We start from the raw sequence: 25,493 nt of genomic DNA on the forward strand, positions 1-25,493 counted from the left end.
CCAAATCAATTGTTTAAATACCATATATTTTGGTTTTATAAACAGAAATTATTTTTTTTTGCTAGAAATGGCATACATTATGGTAATTATTCTGATTTTTTTTCCATGTGGGTAATTTTTTCCTTCAATAAGCACTTATTAGGAAATGACCTTCAAAAATTCAAGGACATATTTTACCTACGAGTTCCACTTACTAAAAAACAGTAAAGTAACAAATGTTATTTTAAATATGATAAGTATAAAAACATGGGCATGAGATTACTTTATTTTATCAAAAATGCAAATTTGTATTATGATAATTCATTCAATTTTTTTGTTAATAAATAAACAATTAAAATCTATCTAAATCACTTTAAAACGTTAGGATGATTAATAAAAATAATAACTAGAGATTTAATTAATACTATGCATGTTTTTTTTTTAAAAAGCAGCATAATAAATTAAATTACTTAAAACATTTATTTTCTGAATTTGTTACTTAATGTATATCTGAAATAAATGTGTGATATTTTATGTATTTAACCATTTCAAGACAAACTTTTTCTTTTCCAATAAAAATACCAATTATAATTTTTATAGATCATATAAGGTAAAAATAACAATATTCTGCCAAAATTAAATAAAAAATTAACTATTTGGACAATTGGGGGTAGGGACAAATGTGTCCTCTAGACGGGACACATATGTCCCAGTGGTGTTTTCGTCTGCCCCGGTAGTATGTCCCGGTGGGGCCGAGAGGATAAATTATATTTATAATATAAAAAAGGATTAATTAAGACCGAAAGGGTCCTATGGAAACATTAAGCAACTAGAAAATAATAATATGTATAATTTTTATTAATGTTTCTTGCGTTACATAAAAATAGAAAAATTGATACTGAATTACTTTACAGATATTTCCAAAGTTAAATAATAACTTTTTTAAGATTAAAGATGAAGTTGTGACTTAAATAAATATGATAAATAAACTCTCATAAATAATATATTTCGGCCTAACTACATTGCACATTTGGAAACAGAAAGAAAATTGTAAAAAAAGAAAAAACTTAATAATTACACATTTTTTGTATACTATGAAATATGATATTTTAACTTATATACATAAAATCACAAGAAGCTTTTTCTTACACACAAATAGTATCAACACCTTGGTAAGTATTTAACCAAGCATAGTAAATCCAAAATACAACATTTTTACAAAATTGTGCCGATCTTGTAAAAATCCGTTTATGTCACAAAAAACAAACAAATAACTCGATTTAGCTCTTTAATGCTGATTTGCATCATAATAATCACATACAACAGACGATGATTTTTTTGTAACTTTGCTGCATTCTCCTCCAAACAACAAAAAATACATTAAATTTATAAACAAACAAAGCAATTGTAGTGCAAATCAAAGAATGTATACACAAACCTTTTAATAACACGATTATATGAAGTTCTTGGTCCAATCATATTTTTTTAATACTTGTTTCTAAAAGCAGCCAAAATATTTGAGTTGAAACAAGTAAAAGTCCACACTACACTATTTTAATGAAGACGCTTTGTGTGAAGAATTATAGTTTCAGAGGAAATACAGCTTGAAGCTTTATTGTCAATAGTAACAGTAAGGAAGCACTACTGCATTTTGTTCCTTTGGCAAAAGTTATCCGATTAAAGATAACGAACAATAAATCAGTTTGATATGAAGTTGTTATCATACCAGACTAGGTAGAGGGGCACGTGTACCACCTTGGCTGTTGGCAAAAGAGGCGTGGTGGTAGTAGAGCGACGGATAAGTTGCTACACTAAGTGTCGAGTTTTCCGTTGCCGCCACTGAAGAGGAACCAGTGTCGTGATACAAAATAGGGACTCTAACCATCCTTTGAGCATGAGCCATATTGGCAGCCTCAAGCTCAGCTGCTAGTTGACGTTTCCACTTGTTGCGCCGATTTTGGAACCATATTTTCACTTGAGTTTCTGTTAAATGTAGGGATGCAGCTAAGCCGGCACGCTCAGAACTAGATAGATATCGTTTCATGTCGAATGTCGATTCAAGTTGGAACACTTGACTGCGAGTAAAAACAGTACGAGTTTTTTTCTTACGACGGTTGTTTTTACTCTTCTTGGAATCACTGTCGCCGTTACTGCCTGTTCCCGTGGAGCCGCCATTGCCGCAACCGCCAACTGTTCCTCCGCTTCCCTGGCCGTGTGGGTGGGGATTGTCGTCGTTGATGGCACCCGGGGATAAGGGACTGGATGCTCGGCTGTCGGAGTTGAGGAATTCGTCGGCCGGTGGAGAGCTGCTCGTCGGCTGACATAACCCTACGGGGGAAATAAAATAACATTAGAGGAATCAGATTGCGTTTTAAAAGAACACTTTTTTTAAGATTGCGGATAATCTATAAAGCAGCAATGCAAATGTTTAGACATTTACATTGCTTTATAGTTTTCTAATATATATCGGTCTTAAGAGTTAATAATAAATTAAGAATATATTAGATTCAATAAATAATAGATTTAAAGAGTTAATCGATTTGAATTTGTATGGTAAATATATTTGATCTACCTAACTTTACGGGGGGAAATAAAATAACATTAGAGGAATCAGATTGCGCTTTATAAGAACACTTTTTTTTTGAGATTGCGGATAATCTATGAAACAGCAAAGTAAATGTTTAGACATTTACATTGTTTTATAGTTTTCTAATACATATAGATCTTAAGAGTTAATAATAAATTAGGAATATATTAGATTTAATAAATAAAAGATTTAAAGTGTTAATCGATTTAAATTTGCCTAGTAAATAGATTTGATCGATTTAAGCATTCTATTTTAATCATACATCTTAGTATATATATATATATATATAGAACTTAAGAGCTAATCTATTTATTAATATATAGATTTAATAAATAATAGATTTAAAGAGTTAATCTATTTGAATTTGCATAGTAAATAGATTTGATCGATCTAACTTTACGGGGGAAATGAAATAACATTAGAGGAATCACATAGCGATTTATGAGAACACTTTCCTTAAGATTGTGGATAATCTATAAAGCAGCAATGTAAATCTTTAGACATTTACATTGTTTTATTGTTTTCTAATATATGAAGATCTTAAGAGCTAATAATAGATTTAGTAATATATTAGATTTAACAAATAATAGATTTAAAGAGTTAATTGATTTAAATTTGCATAATAAATAGATTTGATAGATTTAAGCGTCCCTTATGATAATGCATCTTAAGGTTATCATGAGCTAAATAATAAATTTATAAATTCTTTCTATCTACTGCTTTCTGCTAAAAACAAAATGACATTAAATGCAACAGATGTTGTTTGAACACAATTTTCTAAAGTTGTTTTTACACTTACATATAACTGAAAATATACATTAATAACTAATTCATTTCTAAAAGGTTTGCATTTTATAGGCTAGCACATTTAAAGGTTTGCATATTTCATAAAGTTTTGCACAAAATAATATTAGAGGAATCAGATTGCGTTTTATGAGTACACCTTTTTAAGCTACTGAATAATCCATAAAATAATAATGTAAATCTTTAGACATTATCAGCATTACACTTTTATAGATTTCTAATATTTCTATCGAAAGAGTTAGTAACAGATTTATCAATAAATCGGATAAAATAAATAATAGATTTAAAGAGTTAATCGATTTATATTTGTATAGTAAATAGATTTAACCAATTTAAGCATTCTCTTTTGATAATACACCTTATTATTAAATCGATTTAAATTTATGCACTAAATAATGGATTTATAGACTTTATCGATTTAAAGTACACTGCTTGAAGGTAAAAATAAAATAACTTTAGATGAAACAGACGACGTACGAACAGAATTTTTTTATGTTGTATTTGCACTGGCATATAACTAAAAATATACATTTTTATTTTATTGATTTCTGAAGGTTTGTATTTTATAGGTTTGCATCTTTAAACGTTTACATACTTCATACATATTTGTATTAAACTTACTAGGGGAATCAAATTGCGTTTTATGAGTACACTTTTTTTTAATATTGTATACAATTTATGAACACTAAGGTAAGTCTTTAAACATTTACATTACTGTTGATTTTGAATATTTTTATTTTCAGAGTCAATAAAAGATTTATTAATATTTTTGATAAAACAAGAAAGAGATTTAAAGAGTTAATCTATTTAAATTTGAATAGTAAATAGATTTGATAGATTTAAGCATTCTGTTATGATAGTGCATCTTAAGATTTGATTGATTGACATTTATGAATTAAATAATGAATTTATAAATTTTATCAATTTAAACTATTACTTGCTGCTGAAAACAAAATAACATATGAAACAGATGAAGTACGAACACAATTTTATTAGGTTGTATTAACACTTGCATGTAAGTAAAAATTGACATTACTATTTTATTGATTTCTTAAAAGTTTGTATCTTATAGGTTTGTATATTTCATGCAGGTTTGTATAAAACAGCATTAGAGAAATGATATTACGTATTATAAACACACTTCTTTTAAGACTATGGATAATCTGTAACACAGCACTATAAATATGAAGATATTTACATTGCTGTTTTATAGATTTCTAATATATATTTAGGTCTTAAGAGTTAATAATGGATTTATTAATATATTAGATTAAATAAATAATAGATTTTAAGAGTTAATCGATTTAAATTTATATAGTAAAAAGATTTGATAGTTTTAAGCATCTTCTTATGATAATAGATCTTAAGATTTGATCGATTTAAACTTATGCACGAAATAATAAATTTATAGATTTTATCTATCTGCTGCTTGCTGCTGAAAGTAAAATAATATTAGAGGGAACAGATAACGAACAGACACTATTTTCTCAGGTTTTATTTACATATGCGAATAACTAAAAGTTTGCATTACTGCTTCATTGATTTCTAAAATGTCAGCCTTTTATAGGTTTGAATATTTAAATGTTTGCATATTTCATAATGGTTTTCATAAAATAACATTAGAGGAATCAGATTGCGTTTTATGAGTACACTTTTTTTTAAGATTGTGGATAATATTTAAAACAGAAATGTAAATATCTTTAAACAATTACATGAATGTTTTATTGATTTCTAATATTTTCATCTTAAGAGATAATAACAGATTTATTAATATATCAGATTAGATAAATAATAAATTTAAAAAGTTAATCGATTTAAATTTGAAAAGTAAACAGATTTGATCGATTTAAGTAACCTCTTAGGATAATATATCTTAAGATATAATTTAGTTACATTTAAGCACTAAATAATAAATTTATAGATTTCATCAATTCAAACTAATGCTTGCCGCTTAAAATAAAACAACATTAGATGAAACAGATGATCTACGAACACGATTTTTGCTTTGCATTTTTATGATTAAACAGTAGATTGAAAGAGATGACCAATTTAAGCCAATTTTTAAAACTTGCTGCTATAAGTAAAATATTTTTAAAGGAAATATATTAATTTTTATGGGTTTATATTTTTATTGCAAGAATTAGATTTAATAATCTTATCGAATTAAATTTTTTCCACTAAAATTAGATTTAGATAATAATCAATGAAAACTTATACAGTTAATATATTTAACCTATTTAAGCTTGCACCTATGATAGATTTTTCGAATGAATTAATTGAATCTGAATAATCTATTTTTGGAAGTTATTAATTTTAACAACTGTTTGAAATTCACTGTTGAACATAAAATAACCTTAATGGATTCAGAGGAGGATTTAGAAACTTAATTTTTAAGGTTGTAAATAATTAAAGATTTACATCGCAGTTTTCTGGAATTTTGAGAGCTTAAGATTTGTGTAACAGAATAATGCATTTATCAAGTTAATCGGTAAAAATTTGCATGATTTAATAGATTTAAACTTGCGCTTATACTATCTTGAGTTGAAATTGCGAATTTAATTATGCGAATTTAAGTACCCGAATTGAATAATTGATTCATTGCGTTAATCAATTCGAACTACTGCTTAAAAATTAAAAATAAAAAAATAAAAGGACATACGATAAAACAATTAACGTTTTGATAATAATTTTTTTAAAAATGTATGAAACTGTACACTACTAAACATTTACTTTAAAATTTAATAAATTTTTAATACTTCGACATTATGATTAAATAATAGAATTAAAAACTTGATTTATTCAAATGTATACTGATAATTAATTATTTTGAGCTTGCCCTTATTACAATACATCATAAGATTTAATAGATTTAAATTATTTGTACAATAAGTAATATATTAATAGAATTAATTGATTTGAAATACTATTTTGATTGTTTTAATGATTTTTAATTACGACTTTATAATCGATTAAACATATTTAGGCAAGCATTCTAAGTAATAGATTTAAATATTTAATTGATGTATCCATTAAAAAATAAATTTATAGATTTAATCTCTCTCTCTTCGTTTAAAAAACAAAACTGCTTGCAATAATGCGTGCTATATTTTTGCAAATAAAACAAGGCATTGAAAATTACAAGAAAATTTCCTTTCGAAGATTTTGAAACTGGCGTATCACTTAAATATTTATTTTGAAAATTAATATCAGTTAATATGAATTCTTATATATATAACACCGAAAATATGCTTCTACAATCAATATTTCAATCTCTTAACATAAATACAGTAGATTTTATTATTTACGTAGTAGCATTAAAAATTTTTGTAATTTTTTTCTTTCAATCTTTTGTTTAATAATGATCAAAAATCTTACCTATTTTTTAATATAAGAATTGTTACATGTTACCTAAATAGAATGCTAAAAAATTAGCAAGTAACAACATACCGAATTCAAATATAAATTGGTCTAATAGGTTCGGGAAAAAAATTTAAATATAACTCATTTGTTTAATTTTGGGAAATTTTGATGTGAGTTTCACAACCTGCAGTTCTATTAATTGACATAATTGTTGTCTTAAATTTATTGAGGGTAATAATTTGTGCAGACATAAAATTGTTAAAAATTTTGTACTCTCACCATAATCTCAGTTAAAGTTACAAAAATTTGCTAAAATGTCATTTTGTAAAAAAAAAAATGACAGAGAAAGATATTTTTCAAGGAAACTTTTATAGTAGATTGCTAAAATAATATATACATTACATCATCAAGGAAAACAGGAGAACGAATGCAAGAAAAAAATATAAAATAGCAAGCAATTTTCATATTATGATTCGACAACTGAGACAGATTTAACTATGCAATCTTTATAATATCGTTTAAAAAATAATAAATGAGCTAATCCTCACTAAGTGTTTTTTTAATTTATTATTAAAATATTAATTTATTTTAAAGAAATTCTGATAAAATTACTGATCTTGTATGATAATGATATTTCTGGTAAAGAAAAAATATTTAATTCTGGCAATAAAATCGAAAAATACGATATTTACATCTGTCATTTGGTAAATTTTTCCATAAAAATAAAACACAAAAAATAATTATGTCAATTTAGATTTTACCATGATTTATCTTTGATGCCGGAAAATACTACCTTACCACAATTCAAAAGTTTATAAATCTTTCATTCATTCATTAATTCACCCATCCACATATTTGCTCAGTCACTGATTCGACTATTTTCTGATACGCCAATTCACTTATTCATTCTTTTGCAGATTCCCTAATGAGAATCGTTTCTTTTCTTCACTAGCTCTGTTCTCTCACTCATTTACTATTATCGTTAACGATTGTATACGATTACGATTGCATGAACATTATCGATTTATATGATTTACGATTGTATCGAAAAATTCTAGAAATGTCATTAGATACAAAAAATAAAAATCTGACTTTCCTAATTGATTTTTTTCTGATTTTTCATTAAAAATTTTTTTGCAGTCTCTGCTATGAGACAAAAGCATGGTCGAAACTACCAAAATATGGTAAAATTTACCATGTTTCTGGTTTTATGGCAACACCAAAAAGTTCCGTGATTTTTACCGAAGTGCTTTAGTAATTATTTTGGTATAATTAACAATAAAATATGGTTTTATAATAGGTGATAAAATTTGCTAGTTTTATCATGGTAATTTAGAACATGGCATAAAAACCTTTTATTCGATTAAATTTACTTTTCAGTTTTGTATTTTTATTAAATGTGGGATAATAAGAAACATAAATTTAAAAACCAGAATTTACGGTAAACCGTTACCATAGGAATGTTTTAAATACCGTATAATTTAGTTTTATTATCAGAATTATGATTTTTTTAACCAGAAATGCCTTTACCATACAGTACGATAATTTACTAATATATATAGTGCTAATGTTGTATATATAGTGTTGACATACTAATGCATATAGTGAACACTAGTAACCTAGTGAGCGTGATAAACGAATGGCATATGACTTATGAGTTATGATATAATAAATAATTTGATTATGATTATTGATTTACGATAAAGAAAGCTGAAAAAATTTTCTGAACATTCCTTATTTATTACGTTCGTCATATTTTATAGTCTTAAATTTCTTTCGTGTAATGTATGCACAGAAAATTATTATTCTTTATCGTGAATGCACCCTTTACTACTAAGCACCTTTTCCCCCCTAGTGGTGAGTATTTGAACTAATTTCTGTGGACCGTAAAAATTGTTCACAAATATTAACTTTAATCCAGTAATTAAAATTTAAATAAGTTTTAAAGCGACATTTTGTGGCTAATTAACGTTTAAGTAGCTGAAAAAAATCGTTAATTTAATGAAATCCTTATACAATAAAATAATTTCTCTTTCAACTTTATTTTTTTTTTACTTTGGGATTCGTGGCACAGAGGAGTTTAGTGCTTTGTAATTTAAAAATTTTTTAAATGAAAAACCACTAACTAAATCTTTTATGTTTTAAAATTTCGACTTTTCATTAAAATTAAATAATACTCAAGGGTTTTTACTGTCTATTTTGATACAAAAATTATCTAAATTACTTATAGCTTTCATTACAAAATATCGATAATTAAAAAATTAATCTCCATTTAAAATACATTAAAAATTATTTAAATATACATTTATTCTTGAGCAATCGAATTTTAAAATTTGCTGCGTTATTTTTTTCGATTTGAGTGATGAGTTTTCGGGCGAAGTCCGAAATCGAGCAAAATTGGAACAAAGCTGTGCCATTTTATTGTAACACAATGGCACAAAACGCAGAAAGTAAAAATAATTCTTAACTCATAATAGGACAATTTTTCTTAATTCGTGACTCTTTTACGCATATTTTTAGTGTTCGAAAATTCAAATTCGTGAAATAATACAAGTGTGTTTATTTAAAGAAATTTGGTTTTTAAGATTGATTATGTAATTTAAATATTTTAATAATAGCGTAATTAATAACTTAAATAACAGCAATTCTTTAAAAAATGTTAAATGCACTCTTCAAACTTTATTATGTAACAACCTGACTATTTAATGAAAAGTTATTAATCAGGGAGTAACTTCCTTTTCTCTGCTCTTCGTAGAATAATTTTTTTCAGTATTGCTTTACTAACAAAAGTAAAGATTTTTAATCTTATTGTAAAAGATTTTGTAAGGTCCTTACCCTTGATTTAACTTAAAATTTTCTAAATCGCATAAATAAAGAAACAGTTATTAACCACAATTTCCAAAATAAAAAGTATCAGGCGAAGAAGGCTATTAACACTAGCTTACTGAATAATAAATGGTGATTTAAATAATTAAATTAAACGACTTAATATTTAAAATGAGAATTACTCTTTTACGCTTTGAAGTGGCAAAGTTATATTTTGCTCGAGGCGAATTTCTAAACAAAGTTGAAAAAAAAGAAATTAAAATTTCGAAACTTAGTGTGCATACTACGAAAAGCATTTGTTCCAAGAAAACTAGAAGAATTATATTAACTGAAGCGCGAACAATAGCGTCGTTTAAAAGGAAACCAATTTTTGACTGCTATTATACAACGACATCCGTCTCTAATTTTGAACAATAATTACACACAAGCGCGAATAAGAGAATAAAAACTCTTCTGATAAAAGCCGTCGGCAATTATAATTCGTAGCTTGAAAAATTTAAATCATTATTGTTCCACAAATTTTCGAAAAGCAAAGGTAATTTTCCAAAAATTAATTAACAGAAGATGCCGATTCTTTTCCTCGATATTTTTATGCTACATCAATTTGGTTAAATAAAAGATTAAGAAGCTCTCGAAAGTGATATTTTTTTTTCTTTAAATCGAAATTTTGAAGCGTTATTCAATTGCAAGAAAGAAGTGCCGCTTGCAATTATTACTTTAATCAGGGAAACTTTTGCTAGATAATGCATGTGATAATAAAATAATGGTTGAGTTCTGTGTAGGTAGGTTAATGACAATTTAAAAATGATTGATTATTAAATAATGACAGAAAAAATTCCTTTTGCGAACGATTTTGAAGAAAACTTCGGTCCCAAAATAACATTGATCATTGCGTAGAGATATCGATAAAAACTAAAAAACTTATTTTCAACTGTAAAATAAATTTATTACAAGAAAAGCTCACACTGTAGCAATACTCACACTGTAGCAATATCTTACTTTTCATTAATAAATTTTTATTAATTACCTGATGAACCACGAGTTTTTAAAGTTTTTTTTATTCAATATTCATTTATTTACAGTTTGAAAAATATTCTACTCGCAAGGAAAATTCCATCATTATAAACATTTCGTTGAAGGAAAATCAAACAATTAGTTGAGCTTAAGGCCTGTTTACACGGTCTAAATTCTTGAATTCGAGAAATTGGACGGATTTCTCTGTCCAAGAAATTGGATGATTCGTTGACACTATCCAAGTTCTTGAATGTCGCTGATTCGTTGAAAGAAAAACTTGCGCATGCGCAATGTTCATATTCAACATTTTAAAATAATACTTACATAAGTTTAAAATTACTAAATAAATTCAAATAAAATCATAATAACACAAATAAACCTCAACAGATCAATTTATTTGGACTAAAATATATGAAAACCCACAACAAAATGACATAATTTGCTGCCAGCTTGTTGACGTCACAAAACCTAAGACGCTGATTGGTTAAGGGAGAAAAAACTTGGATGGAAAGTAGAACATGCTCTACTATCGTCCAAGAAGTTGGACCAAGTTCTTGGATGTTTGTTTACACGATCCAAGCTCAAAGCAAAACAAGTTTCCATCAATATCAATCAATCTCTGTCCAAGAAATTGGATCGTCTAAACAGGCCTTTACCTTACCGAACGTCTTGAGGGGACGTCTTTGCATTATCGACCATAAACATATTTAGTTTCACAGAATCATGACCAAAGACGCATGGACCAACACGAAACAATGTCTAAGCATCCAAGAAGCATATACTAACTAATGATAATATACTAACTAAGCAATGAGGAACTGAATGTTCTATATGCATAGGCTGGTTAAAAGCAATGGCTGAGCATCTTAGCGTAATGGGAAAAAAGCAAAGTTTGAGCATCTTAGGAGCATGGGTAGGGAAAAAGCATGGACTGAACGTCCTTGAAGACTACAAAAGAGCAAAATGTAGGCATTCTAGAAACATAGACAGGGTAGAAGCAAAGACTGACCAACTTAGGAAAGGGAATAGAGAAAAAACAAACACTGATCATCTTAGGAGCGTGGATAAGAAAAAAAGTGAAGACTGATCATTCTTGAAGATTGCTAAATAGCAAAGAGTAGGCATTCTAGAAACATACACAGGGGAAAAGCAAGGACTGAGCAACTTACAAAAAGGAATCGAAAAAAAACAAGGACTGTACATCTTAGGAATGTTACTAGGAAGAAAAAAAGCAAGGACAGAGCATCCTTGAAGGCTAGAAAATAGCAAGGAATGAGCATCTTAGAAACGTAGGCAGCAAAGAAGCAAGGACTTAGCATCCTAGGAACATAGACTGAAAACGCGATCACTTAACATCTTAGAAGCAAGTACTGAGAAAAATCAAGAGCCCTAGAACTAGGAAAAGGGCAACTAATCCACCTAGAGACATGGACTAGATTAAAATAAAAACTGACATTTAGGGGAGCGTACCTACGTAAAATAAACTCTGAGCTTATCAGATGCATTCTATGGTCAAACGTATACCCCAGCGTGCAGCTTACGCGATTTATAACTAAATCCAACTTTATAAATTGATTGTTTAAAGTTTATCATTATTTTGCGAAAAACTGCATCTAAGTTATTAAGTAATAAAAAATTAAGTATGGGAAATTTAAATGGAAAGATGATATTTACTCTTAATAAACAGTTCAATCTAATGAAGCTAAATCTTCATTTTTTAAATGCAGAAATGATAACACTTATCAAATACAAAAAAAAACACAAGTTTATTTAACTTTATTTATAAAAAATATGCACATTTTATATTTTATCTTAATGGAGTGTAAGCTTAAAATATTCTTAATATTTAATAAGTGTGATTCAGCGTAAATGGTTCAAATATTAAGAAATAAGTATTATAAAAATGCTACTGGCATGAAATATCATACTAAATTTCACATTTTAGCAAAAACCATAAATTTTTACTTTTTTCTAAAAATATTAAAATGGTTCAAGTAAAGATTGCTTTAATCAAATTACTTTCTTCAAAAATTAATATTTATCTTTTCTTTGTTAATTAAAGTTTTTCTGAGAAAAAAATTGTTAACCAAATACTCTCTGGTTTCATTCACCATTAAATGAAAAGTGATTTTATTTTTATGCTTAAAAATTAAAAAAGGAACAGGTACGCATAATATACACAATTCAAAAATAACAAATAATACTATAAGAATAAAATTTTTATGAGAGCAAGTTTATAACATTTTTAAAAATTTAAAACTTCTTAAAGTGTAAATCTATATGCAAACAAAAAGTTTCAGATTATATTAGTATGAAAAATACTTTTTAAAAAAATATAGTTTTCTCTATTATAATTATTATATACATAACATGGTTCATGCAAAGTGCGCAAGATAACCCCCCCCCCTGAAAAACTTTTGATCCAACGTTCGGATCTTCACGATTAAGGATTCAATTTGAAAGGTTTGAGGGGGGTGACCTCAAATATGCTTATTAATCAGTGCAGACGATATTTTAAATTACGAAATCAGACACAAAAACGTACTTTCTTTGAATAAACATACCTTTATTTTCGAGGGATTCGGATTTCTTACCATCAAAATATAGAGGGTGGTCGCAATATGGAAAACATGGTACCAGTAGTTTGGTATGGAGAGCGTTCCAAAGTTTGGACCCCATAATGTTAATTTTATTTTTTACGAAATTCGCCATAAAATGCTTAAAGCGAATAGAAAATTCTTTGTACATAATTCTAAAATTTGTTTATTTGAAGTTAATACTAAGCAAAATATAACTTTTAGTAAATATTTATAATTTTTTATTATTTTATTTAATAATAGTTGAAAAACTTTTGAGTTGAAAATTATATGTATAAAATTTATATGTATTGAATTATAGTATAAAATTTTTACAGCATTTTAAAGGATGTAATTCTGCATGACGTAATATAAAATTTTATCGAAATCGGTCGAATAGTTATTGAGAAATAGAATTTTAAAAACAAGGCTTCTTTAAAGTTCGATTTCTCAGGAACTATTCGACCGACTTCGCCCTAATTTTGTATTTTGCTAAGTAAAGTTGAATTAGTTAAAATGATGCAAAAAATTATATATCTTATGATTCAAAATTCTTTCTACCATTATTAAATTAAACAGTTTTATTTTATATTTTCTGTATTCCCCTCAGTAGAGAATCATTAGATTTCGATAAGAAGTTTGTTTCTTTTTCACTTAAATATTAATTTGCGATACTTAACGGTTGTAGTTATTGACTTCATTTTTAACCATGATTCTAAAAATATACACTAAAGGTGGTCATTACTTTACACCCTATGAGCAACAAAGTTGAACAACTTCAACCAAATTCCTAAAATTTGATTTTTGGCGTCTCGAAGAATTTCTTAACCCAAGTAAAAAAAAGTCGAAAATTATCCTTTTCACAACTTTTTTAGGAACTAATCGAGTAACTAAAAATTAATATTGCATAATATTTGCTTTCAAAAATGTCCAAGTTAGAATAAAAAAATTACGCGTATGAGGTTTCAAATTAATTAAATATTTTTTTTTCCAAAAAAAAAGTCATTGAGCAATAAAATTGGTCTTTGTTCTTAATCGAAAATCGAACTTCGTTTTATTTATTTAGAGAAAATAAATTTACTCTTTTCATTGATAAAAGTACAATTAAAATAAAACTTGATTTGAAATCTAATATTCCACTCAGTAGTGAATCATTAGATTTCTATATGATTTGTGCTTTTTTTCGCTTAAATATTAATTTACAATACTTAACGGTTGCAGTTATTGACTTCATTTTTAACCATGATTCTAAAAATATACACTAAAGGCGGTCATTACCTGACACCCCACAAGCAACAAAGTTGAACAACTTCGCCAGACTCCTAAAAAATAATTTTTCTCGTCTCGTCGAATTTCTTAACCTGAATTTTAAAGTAGAAAATTGTCCTTTTTATAACCTTTTTTAGCAACTAATCAAGTAGCTAAAAATTAATATTATATTACTGTAACATAATACTTGGTTTAAAAAATGTTTAAGTTAGAGTAAAAAAAATGAAGCATATGAGGTTTCGAATTAATCAAATATTATTTTTTTCAAAAAAGAAAAAAGTCATTGAGTAATGAAATTGGTCTTTGTTCTTAACCGAAAACCGAACTTCATTTTATTTATTTAAGGAAAATAAATTTACTTTTTTCATTTATTTAAGTACAATAAGAATAAAACTTGGTTTTTATCCGATACCACATACTTATTTCAGAGGGCAAAAAAATAAACCTTAAAAATTTAGTTTGGTGTAGATCATGTGAGAAAACTAAATCTCGTTTCTCGTCCCCCGAGAGAATTCCCTCTAACTTAAATCAAAAACATCCTCCCTTTGTTTTCATTCCTTTAAAACCAAAGCTTTCTTCAAGCTTTAGATTCTACATTTCAGTCTAAATCAGTCCCAGGGTCTGCTTTTGACTTTTCACAGAAGGTCTATTACGCTTTTCCACTTTTAACTTTCTTTAAGAGTTTTTCATGGTAATAGCCCAACAGAAATCGCATTACAGACCAATCTAATGGTCGATGCGGTAATTCGTTTTGACTTCTGTTGGTCTAAAATACTTGGAATGTGACTCAATTTTTTATTTCTCAATTTCGAAAAGAGCAAATCCAAGACCGCGGTACGCGAAAAAATAGATCTGGTGCCAACGAAATTTTATATTCTGGATGGTATCCTCTCTAAGTTAATCTTACATCTGAGACGCCGGATTTCATCTTATAGCATTCTTATCCTCTTTCTTAAATTCAGTGACTTTTCTGGTAGACAAAAACTGAGTGACTGTAAATGCAGTTTGACGATAAGGGAGATTAAATGAAGGATATTTGCTTTTTGCTATATCTTTTTTAAAAAGAATAAAGTAAAATGTTTAAGGAGATCTTTTTGTGTCAAGACGCTTTTACACCACTTAAGCTAATTTTAAGTCCAACTCTGGCGAAATATTTAAAAAAGTTTTTTTTTAAATTACATTATCTGGAGAATTTTTTTTTAATTTAATGAATTTAGTTAAAACCTGAATTTAAGTGTGAGGAATACAAATAATATAAATACTAAAATTTTATTTTTGACTGTTGGTTATATGAAACAAAAACTGTTAATAGAAATTAATCTTATCATGACGCCTTTGTTTTTGTGTTAAACATATTTTCTGGGGAAAATAATGTTCGAAAATTATTTTCCAAGATTTGAACTTTTGAAGTCGTTGCAGCGAGTAAAAAAAGGACATGCGTATATTTCAACTAAAATCGTCTTTTCTATTGGACATAGTTTTCAGTTCTGTTACATCGAAATCTAAGAAAGTACTTATTTGATTTTCATTTTTCTTTTTAAATATTATTGACAGAAATATATTTTTATAAATAGCATAGATAAAGAAATATTTTTATGAACATTATAGAAATATTGATATTTTTTCGTATTCTTTATAATTTAAAGTTTATTTTTGTTTCAATTATGCATACAAAATAACTATTTAAAACTGTTATAAAATAGAAAATTAAAGATACTTAAACCTATGCTTAGCTATCGAGAATCATAATTGTTGCAAAATGAAAATTGAATGGCACACATTTAAACTTCGATGCCTTTTTTTTAAAATAATAATTATAAAAATTACAATACTGCAGCTTTTCGAAGTATATTTTAACTAGTTAATGAAAAAATCACGTGTCACAAAGTTGATTAAAATGCTGAAATCAGAAAGCCAAAGTTGTAGATTTTCACTTAACTGAGTTAAATTAATTATGGAATTTTACTTAAATTAATATTTGAGACAAAACTTTTAAAAATTCATCAAAACACTGTCAAGAAAAATAAATCGAAATTAATTTTTGATCCCTAAGCATATCCTATATCTTTTTCTACTTCATCTTCAATGAAGACTAAAAAAATAATAAGGGTGGTCGTTACGAAACACCGTAAGAATGTTTATCACTATTTCAGAAACATGGGAATTTCCTTACTTCTTTGAGATATCAATGATATGATTCACATATTTCTTCTGCCTTTTCTGGGGAATATTATCATCAATAATCTAATCACTTTTACACGGAGAAAATAATTCCTGTAAAATTACCGTACTGCATGGTAATGAGATTTGTTGTAAAAAGAAACAATATAATTCTGGTTAATAAAACCAAAATATACGGTATTCAAACCATTCATTTAAAAAAAATTCCGTTCATATGGTAACGATTTACCAGAAATTATAGTTTTCAAAATTATAGTTCTTATTACCGCATATTATATTTAGGAAAAAATACAAAACTAAAAAGTAAGTTTAACTGAGAAAATGGTTTTTATAATATACCATGATAAAATTACTAACTATTACTAACGAAGCTAAACATATCTAGCTTTTTTACAATAATTTAAACTTCACAAAAAAGTGAGAAACTGAAAAAAAAAATAAAATTGCCAATTGCGCCTTAAAAATATTTTTTTAGATTATATAAATTATTCAAAATATCAGCTATTATTTTTTATAATATAAATAATCACAAAAATAAAAACTGATTATTATTTAATTTCAATAAGAAAAAAACTTGAAATCTACACAAAAAACTGCTTGCAGTTTTTCTTAAAATAATTTTTTTCCTTGCTAAACTATAAGACTTAATACGATCATCAACATAAGCCTGTTAGTAATCTCAAAATAATTTTGGTGCATTTTTAATATTTTTTTATCAAACTTATCTTGTAGCCCCCCCCCCCAAAAAAAAAAAAGTTCTTGCATATAATCTGAGTCGAGCAGTAACCATTTTATATCCAGTTATGAAAAGGTTTTTTGTTTTTAAAAAAAATACCCACACACTCTTCCCACATTGAGGCACACTTCCAGTTGAAACAAAAGTAATTTAAGGCTTATCGTTCAATAATCCAAGCATCTTCGACTTAATGGTTTTTGAAGGAGATTTACAGGGAACCACGAAAAATGTCCCGGATTTAACGCGCGAATAGCAAAACAAGATTAAGAATTATACGCTTGATTTTCAGCAACATTATCATATCTGTAATCTTTTAATGCGATCTCGCCTTTTTCTTCTCTTTTCCTGTTATTTATTTTTTAACGGGAAAAAATAACTGGTGAAGGGTTGAAATGTGGATAAAATAAAACGGCATTGTAAAATAATCCCAGTGTTGACAGCGATTGGTAAATCACTTCAATTTTTGATGGACTTAGGATTTTATGTTTCAAAAAAAGACGGAAAAAGCATATTTAGTAGGATTAGTGACTAACGCAGAAATCTGAGAAGAATAAAATTGTATTTTGCGCTGTAGTTCTTTTGTTGTTTTTATTCTAAGTAAATAGCTTTGCATGAAGTTAATTTTGCTACTGTGCTGCCTTATTTAAAAATATTACGGTATGCATTTAGTTTCCAGTTCCTATGAAAGTCCTTATCAAAAATAGCCATATTGGGTAACGTGACCATATTATAATAATCCAATCGTCTTCGACTTTATGGTTTACAGAATCCGGAAAAAAATCCCTGATTTAACGCGAGAACACTCTAGAAAATAAAACTCTCAATTTTGACTATTCAGCAACCCCTGTGCAGAATTTCGTTAATTTTGAGAATCATTCCATCACGAAACGTGATTTGGAAAGGAACTCGAACTCTCGAATGTATGACGAAAATGTTTCCTCAACTCGAAACCTCATCCTAGTGTATTGTGATAAATTGTTAACTTGAATGACGAAACTAAAATAAAGACTGCACACTCGTAAACAAAGAGACAATTTAAGCCGCCCGGACTGTATAGTGGTCAAGGAGTTCATCAGGAAGACCTGAGGTTCGAATCCCGCTTCAGGCATGGGTGTATATTATCTCCCTGTTCTATCTGTCCTCGTTGTGTTCTGGTTAAAGAAATATTTCTGGTTAATAAAACCAAAATAAGCGGTATTTAAACCACTCATTTGGTAAATTTATAATTCATACGGTAACGGTTTACCGGAAAATCTGTTTTTCAAAATTATAGTTCGTAAAAAAATACAATAGCTAAAAACTAAATTTTGATAATTAAACTGAAAAGTTTTTATACCATGATCTAAGGTATCATGATAAAATTATGAAATTTTATCACATATTATAAAACCATAATTCATTATTAATTTTACCAAATTGCTTCGATAAAAATTACCAATTTTTTGGTGTTCCTATAGAGCCAAAAACACGGTAAATTTTACCACAATTTTGTAATCTTGACCATATTTTTTTCTCATTGTGTATTTCCCCACCTCTAACATGTCGTATTTTTAATTTATCTGGAAATTTTCACTCTCTTGCATTTTAGTCTCTTGTTTATGCGAAATGTTTATAAAGCACTCAAAATCTGCGAATAATCCCTTGTGATTGGAGTTTAGCTTTGGATTACAGACGAGGACTTTGCGTCCATGTTCTCATAATTCTAAACAGAGCTTTAAATTCTAGCACTCAAATTAACTCATAATTGGGTTTAATGTGTAGATGATTCTCAAGCGAGGATTTGGTCTTTGAATGATAGATACTAATTTAAACGGCATATATCCAGCTTGATGCATGCTATTCTGATACGATTTAATGTAAAGTGCAAGTTTGAGGCACACTATTTACATTTATGAAGATTATCCTTAAAAGTATTTTATATACAAATCGAGAAGTTATTGTAGTTAGTTAATGTGCAGATGATTCTCAAACGAGGTTTTGGTCGCTGAACGATAGATACTGATTTAAACGATATACGCTCAGCTTTATGCATGCTATTCTGATACTATTTAATATAGAATATAAATTTAAGAAACACTATTTACATTCATAGAAATTATTCTTTAAGAAAATATTTTCTACAAAAATAAAGGAGTTGCGTATTCTACATAAAGTGAAGCAATATTCCTCCCTCATAATTTTCAAATTTGATAAAAATTTTATACATATGTTTCTAAACTTGACAAATAAAGATTTCATAAATGCAATAAAATTTGCAGTAGACAAAGGTGAATCAGTTGTAAAATAAGTATCATTTGCAATTGCAAAAGAAATATCATTTGCAGTAGTAAAAGAAATATCATTTGCAGTAGTAAAAGAAATATCATTGAGATTGAATTGCGAATATAAGGAGAAGAAAATTTGCACATTTCAGGTATCTGATCCCTTTGCTGTTTTAAAAAATGATTAAACCAAATAACAGATATAAGGATTTAAAAATAAGTTAATTTTTTTTATAAATTTTGATTTAAGCAACGCTGAGAAAAAAAAGTCTAATCAAAACTACCAGAATATGATAAAATTTACCGTATGTTCATCTATATGGGTACACTAAAAAGCTCGGTTATTTTTACCGAAGAGCTTTGGTAATGATTTTGGTCAAATTAACAATAAAGTATTTTTTTTATAATATGCGATAAAATTTGGTAAATGTGGTAAAAATTGGTAGTTTTATCATTGTACCTTAAAGCATGGCTCAAAACCCATTTATTCGGTTAAATTTATATTTCGGTTTTGCATATTTCACTAAATGTGTAGAAATAAGAACCATAATTTTGAAAACCGGAATATCCGGTAAACCGTTACCATATGAACGGAAAAATGACCGAATGAATGGTTTAAATAGCGCATATTTTGGCTTTGTTACCCAAAATTATGGGTTTTTTTAACCAGATATGTCATTATACAATAAGATGACTTTACCAGATTTTTTTTTTCCGTATATAGATTTCAAAAATAAATTTTCTAAATATTCAGAATTCTCCTTACTACATTAGCATTTTCCTAAAAGTTTATACAGAAAAATCCGGAGTGATGGATCTTTACTTGGGGAAATTTAAGACAACCTAAAGTGTAACTAAAAAAAGGAAATTCTATGAAATCATTCCTTTCTCCTACAAAATTTACTTAAAAAATGTCTTTATAAAATGTATTTTCTAAATCGATTTGTTCTTTTTCGAATATCAGATGCATCGTTTTCAAACTATACTTTTCAAAGAATTCTTTTATATAATTTTCAAATAAATTTTTCCCTAAATAATATTTGCATTTGAACTAAAGCTTCAACCAAAAATTCTTACATTATTTAAATATGAAAATTAATGGCATAAATTTAAATATACGTGTTAAAATTAAATTAACATTTTAAATAGCATAAGTTTCCTTTCCCCTACAGCATTTGTGTATCTTCTTTATTCACAAATAAGATATCATTAAAGTTTAAATATACTACAACGCATTTAAAATTTTAATTAAACTGAAAATGTTTCTTCATTTAATTCTTCTCTCAAATAGACAGTAAACTACTAAGGAGTCTAACTCTAAATAAACAAATTTTAAAGCATGACTCCACCAAAGATTAAATACTGTTAGTATACCAGAAATATGACAGCGTTAATTTTACGAACTTAACACTGAAAACAATTAATTTAATGCTACGGAACACTTAATTTGTATAATTTACCTAGAATTCATATTTTAATTCTCTTCGTAGACAGTTTTTTATATCTAGCTAAAATTACTCTGAACATCTAGACAATTTGATAAATGGTTTTAGCTTGTTATTGTTATTGCAAAGCAGATTATTATTATTTTTTTTAAGAATAGTTAATAAATTGATGCTAATTTTTATTCAAATTATCAAAGTATGTATTTGAATTTCTAAAAATTCCTTTTTTATGTGAGAAGATTAAATGGATGTATATATATTGTTAGAAATGTAAAGCTGCATTTAATCATTATGTCATTCCTGTTACAATGCTAAGTTTGAAAGTTGTTATTATCCAGCCTAAATTTTATTACATAATGGTATCTTTAAAGTGAACATAATACTGTTCAGGGCTTAATTAATTTGCGGCAAATATGGACAATATTATGGTTCAATATACAAATTTTATGGTTCAAAATTGAATCGATTTATATAAGAGCCTTGAACAATTTTTTTCCAGACTAAATGGAGAAAAAAAATTCCGGTAAAATTACCATACTGTATGGTACTGGTATTTCTGGTAGGAAAAAAAACAGATTCTGGGAAATAAAACCGAAATATACTATACTTTAACCATTCATTATATATTATTGTTTCAAATTCCTATGNTATTTTTTCCAAATGTTTTTTTTTTAATATACATATATATCCGTCGTTGAACAGCTGACCCAAATTTTGGGTTTACGACTACTAATGCTCAATTGCGTAGCCTTGTAATTTTGAACCAATCCAGAAGACAAGGAAATTTCTGGATCAGTACGCCCAGATGTATTGCTTTGTTATAGGAACATGGAGAATTTTGCGAATTGACAAGTTTAACGTGCATTAGTCACCATTTACTACACGGGGTGTCTTCGGCCGGCGGGGATCGAACCCACGAGCTCTTGGACATGGGCCTAGCGCCCTACCGACCAGGTTATCCCTAACCATTCATTTGGAAAATTTCCATTCATATTATAACAGTTTACCAAAAACTCTGTTTTTTTTTTCAAGTAAATTTAACGAATAAATGGTTTTTATGACATGCTCTAAAGTATCATGATAAAGCCACTGAATTTTATCACAAATTATAAAGAGCATATTTTTTGTTAATTTTACCAAAATCATGACCAAAGCATTTCGGTAAACATTACCGAACTTTTTGGTGTTCCCATAGAGCCAGAAATACGGTAATTTTTACCATATTCTAGCAGTTTTGATCATACTTCCTTCGCAGTGTACAATGAACCATAATAACGTGCAAGTATACTGCAACTTCAACATGGTACCAATTTGAACTATAGAATTATCGTGCCGTATAAATTTGATTGCAAGATACTTTGATACAGTTACAGCGGCAGTAGGCTGCAAACTAAAAGCAGGAAATATGGGTAATAATATAGTTTATGGTATATATTTTATTGTTCATCGTTGAATCAATTTTTCTGAGAGTACAAAATGTTAGTCTTTAAAAATTTCTGGCTACTTTGAGTGCAGTTCGCAGAAATTCATTATAGTCCAAGTTTTTCCACACCTTTTTATTGAAATTGCCCTTTGAAACTGAGATTTAAGATAATATTTGCCATAAAAATTTCAAATTATCTTAAAAAATATTATCTAGAATACTTACAGCAAAAAATTTTATAATTCGGGATCTTTCTATGTAAACTGCCATAAATGAACAATTTTAAAAATTTTAGAAAGAAATGCTTTAAATATATTTAAAAAATGTTTACACTTTTCTAGGTCATTATTATATTAATTCATATTTTTTTTAAAAATCCATTGTACTTATTTAGAGAATTAAGCAAAATGTGTAAGAATTACGGATAAAATATTTTTCTGAATAAACTTATTCCAATTTCGAATTTTAAAAAAATGTTTAATCGTCCTTAATTTATTTTTGTCGGAAATATTTTTTGCACTTTCAAATCTCTATTTAAATGCATAAAATTGTTTACAGCTGAAAAGTGCCTCTTTTTACCTCATAATACAGTCATATCCCGCTATAATGAACCTAAGACATAATGAACACTCGGTTATAGTGAAATTTTTAGTGGTCTCTCCTGAACTCCCATTTCACTAAACGCTTATATTAGACAACTTAAAAATTGATAGTTCACTTACAGCGAACTCTAAAATCATTTCCTGAGGGTTTTTACAAAGTCCAGAGGGTTTAACTTTAAATGTTCTGCAATTTCGATTGCAAATTATGGCATTTCTTTACATTTCCTGCAAATCGCGATCTTGCTTGCTCTTTATATTTAAACTGTCCCGCAGTGGACTGATCGTTAAGACACGGTTCCCAGCAGATCACCGAAGTCAAGCATCACTGCCTGCTGTCAGTGTGCGCGAGGGTGACCACTTGGATCAGTCTTCGTTGGGACCGAGGGTGGGCGGTATTGGTCCTCGTTAAACTGCTCTACTGTAAAGTACCCGACTTCGCGTGCAGATCGTCGGGCTACCGAAACGGGGGTACCTCAAAATTGTGATGGCATGAATTCAGATCATTCTGAGGGATGTTCTGAGGGAGATGTCAATAGCCTATTGTGCAGCTCGAGTGCGACGTAAATGAACTACAAGAACGACAACATCCTATTTTAACTAGGGCCAGCAAGTTGTTAGTAGTTTAGTTCTCTTCTTACCCTTTCCATTGTGGGAAAGAATGAAAAGAAATTTCGGCAACTTTAAAGTGAAATCGGCATTAAGGTTCGGAATTTTTTTTTCTTGGAGAAAATAAGGACTGGGAAATACGGGATTCTTTGCTAATTGTTGATACGAGAATCGGTAAACTCTACATAAAATCAAATCATATTCAGTCGAAAAGTAATAATTTCTTCCATAGAATGTAAAAATTAATCAACTTTTCTTTATTATACATTTAATCAGTTAATTATTTAAAGTTAAATTATGTACAATCATAATCACTATTTGCAGCAATACCTTTGCCATGAGCTTAAAAAGAATATTTAATAGAAATTGGATATAGTGAACAACCGTTTGTAGGGAACTTATTACAGGGTCTGCATACAGTTCGCTATGTAGGAGTTTGACTGTATTATTCATTGAAAAGCTTACTTATTTAAAACAAATTTAGCATTGACCAAACAAAATTAGCATTCATTACGACTACTGATAGCATATCATTTAATTATTTAAAACAGCATTAACATTAATATCATTGGATTATTTGAAACAGCGCTTCTTTAAAAAAAAAATGCTGTAATTTGGTACTGAATGCTTTAATATTTAAAATTTATAAAAATTGATTTTTTTTTCTTTTTTCAGCTATCCCTTAAAACGTCAAAAGCGAATCATCTAACTTTTGTTTATTAAATTAAAATCGTTAAAATACATAATTATTACTTCCGCCGTTCGTGATGTTTTTAATGTCGCAATCCATGAAAAATATTTCCTTTTATTAATTTAAATAAGAAGTGGTAGAGTTAATTGCTCTTAAAATAGCTTGTATCTTTTTAACTTATTTATTTATATTAATTTATTTATATTTATTTGTATATATTTATTGATTTATAACTATTTACTTATTTATATTTATTTTACATATCGATAACATAATTACTAAAAATATGAGTTTTCAAATTACTCTTGAGCTTAATAGACAGAAGAAAAAAATTTAACTAATTAAATTAAATCGCGTTTTATGAATTAAAATAATTTTTCTCTTCAAATCGATTCAACGAATTTGAAATGGATCTAGGCATTTTTTTTTTGTTTTATTGATTATGTTATACCAGGAAATGATTTTTTTTCTTAAATAAATTGATATAAAATTAAAATAGTTTACTATATTTAGCAAATTTCAATTTTGGTGTCTGTTAAATTTGGAAGAAGACTTCCGCGAAATTTGGAGCAAATGTCTGCAAAATTTAAAAGAAGATATCCGTGAAATTAGAATAAGGTATCTGTGGAATTTATAAAAAAATTATCTGTGAACTTATATACAAACATTTTAAATTTAAATCTTGAGCTTTAAATTTAAATTTTGAGCCCCGAATCATAATTCAAATGTTGGAAAATAACAAGAGAAAATAAAGTGCAATTACAATTTAAAGATATGATATACAAACGTCATTAATAATTTAGTTTCATTTTTTCCAAACTAGTGTCCTTTCTGCAAAAACAACAAAATGTAGTTTATCCTTGTTTTTCAATGAAAAAGTCTCGTTTTGCAATTTTGCCTACAGTTGCACTCTTTAAAAGGGTAATCTACAATGGACTCGATGAGCCACTAGCAAAGAGGCTGCGATTTATTCAACTAAATCCACTCTTCCATGACCTTGAAAAAATCAACTTCACAGAAACTTTTCAAGTCTATGAAAGTTGCGTTGTTTCTGAATTGATGCGTTAAGAACACTACACCATAAAAATATTAAATAAATATATTGAACCAAAATATCAGTATCTTGAATTGCG

At 27.7% G+C, this 25,493-nt stretch overlaps 1 protein-coding gene across 1 annotated transcript in view; it reads right to left on the reverse strand.

Moving 5' to 3' along the window:
• Positions 1-816: 816 nt before the first annotated feature.
• The window catches only part of LOC107455081 (homeobox protein HMX3), a 70,073-nt gene continuing 45,396 nt past the window's right edge, over positions 817-25,493 (reverse strand). Inside the window, exon 2 of the mRNA XM_016072504.2 lies at positions 817-2,307. Coding sequence (XP_015927990.1) covers positions 1,700-2,307 — 608 coding nt within the window. The 3' untranslated portion in view covers positions 817-1,699. The remainder of the gene's footprint in view (positions 2,308-25,493) is intronic.

This window comes from Parasteatoda tepidariorum, chromosome X2 (genome assembly GCF_043381705.1).
Source record: "Parasteatoda tepidariorum isolate YZ-2023 chromosome X2, CAS_Ptep_4.0, whole genome shotgun sequence".
Lineage (NCBI taxonomy): Eukaryota > Metazoa > Arthropoda > Arachnida > Araneae > Theridiidae > Parasteatoda > Parasteatoda tepidariorum.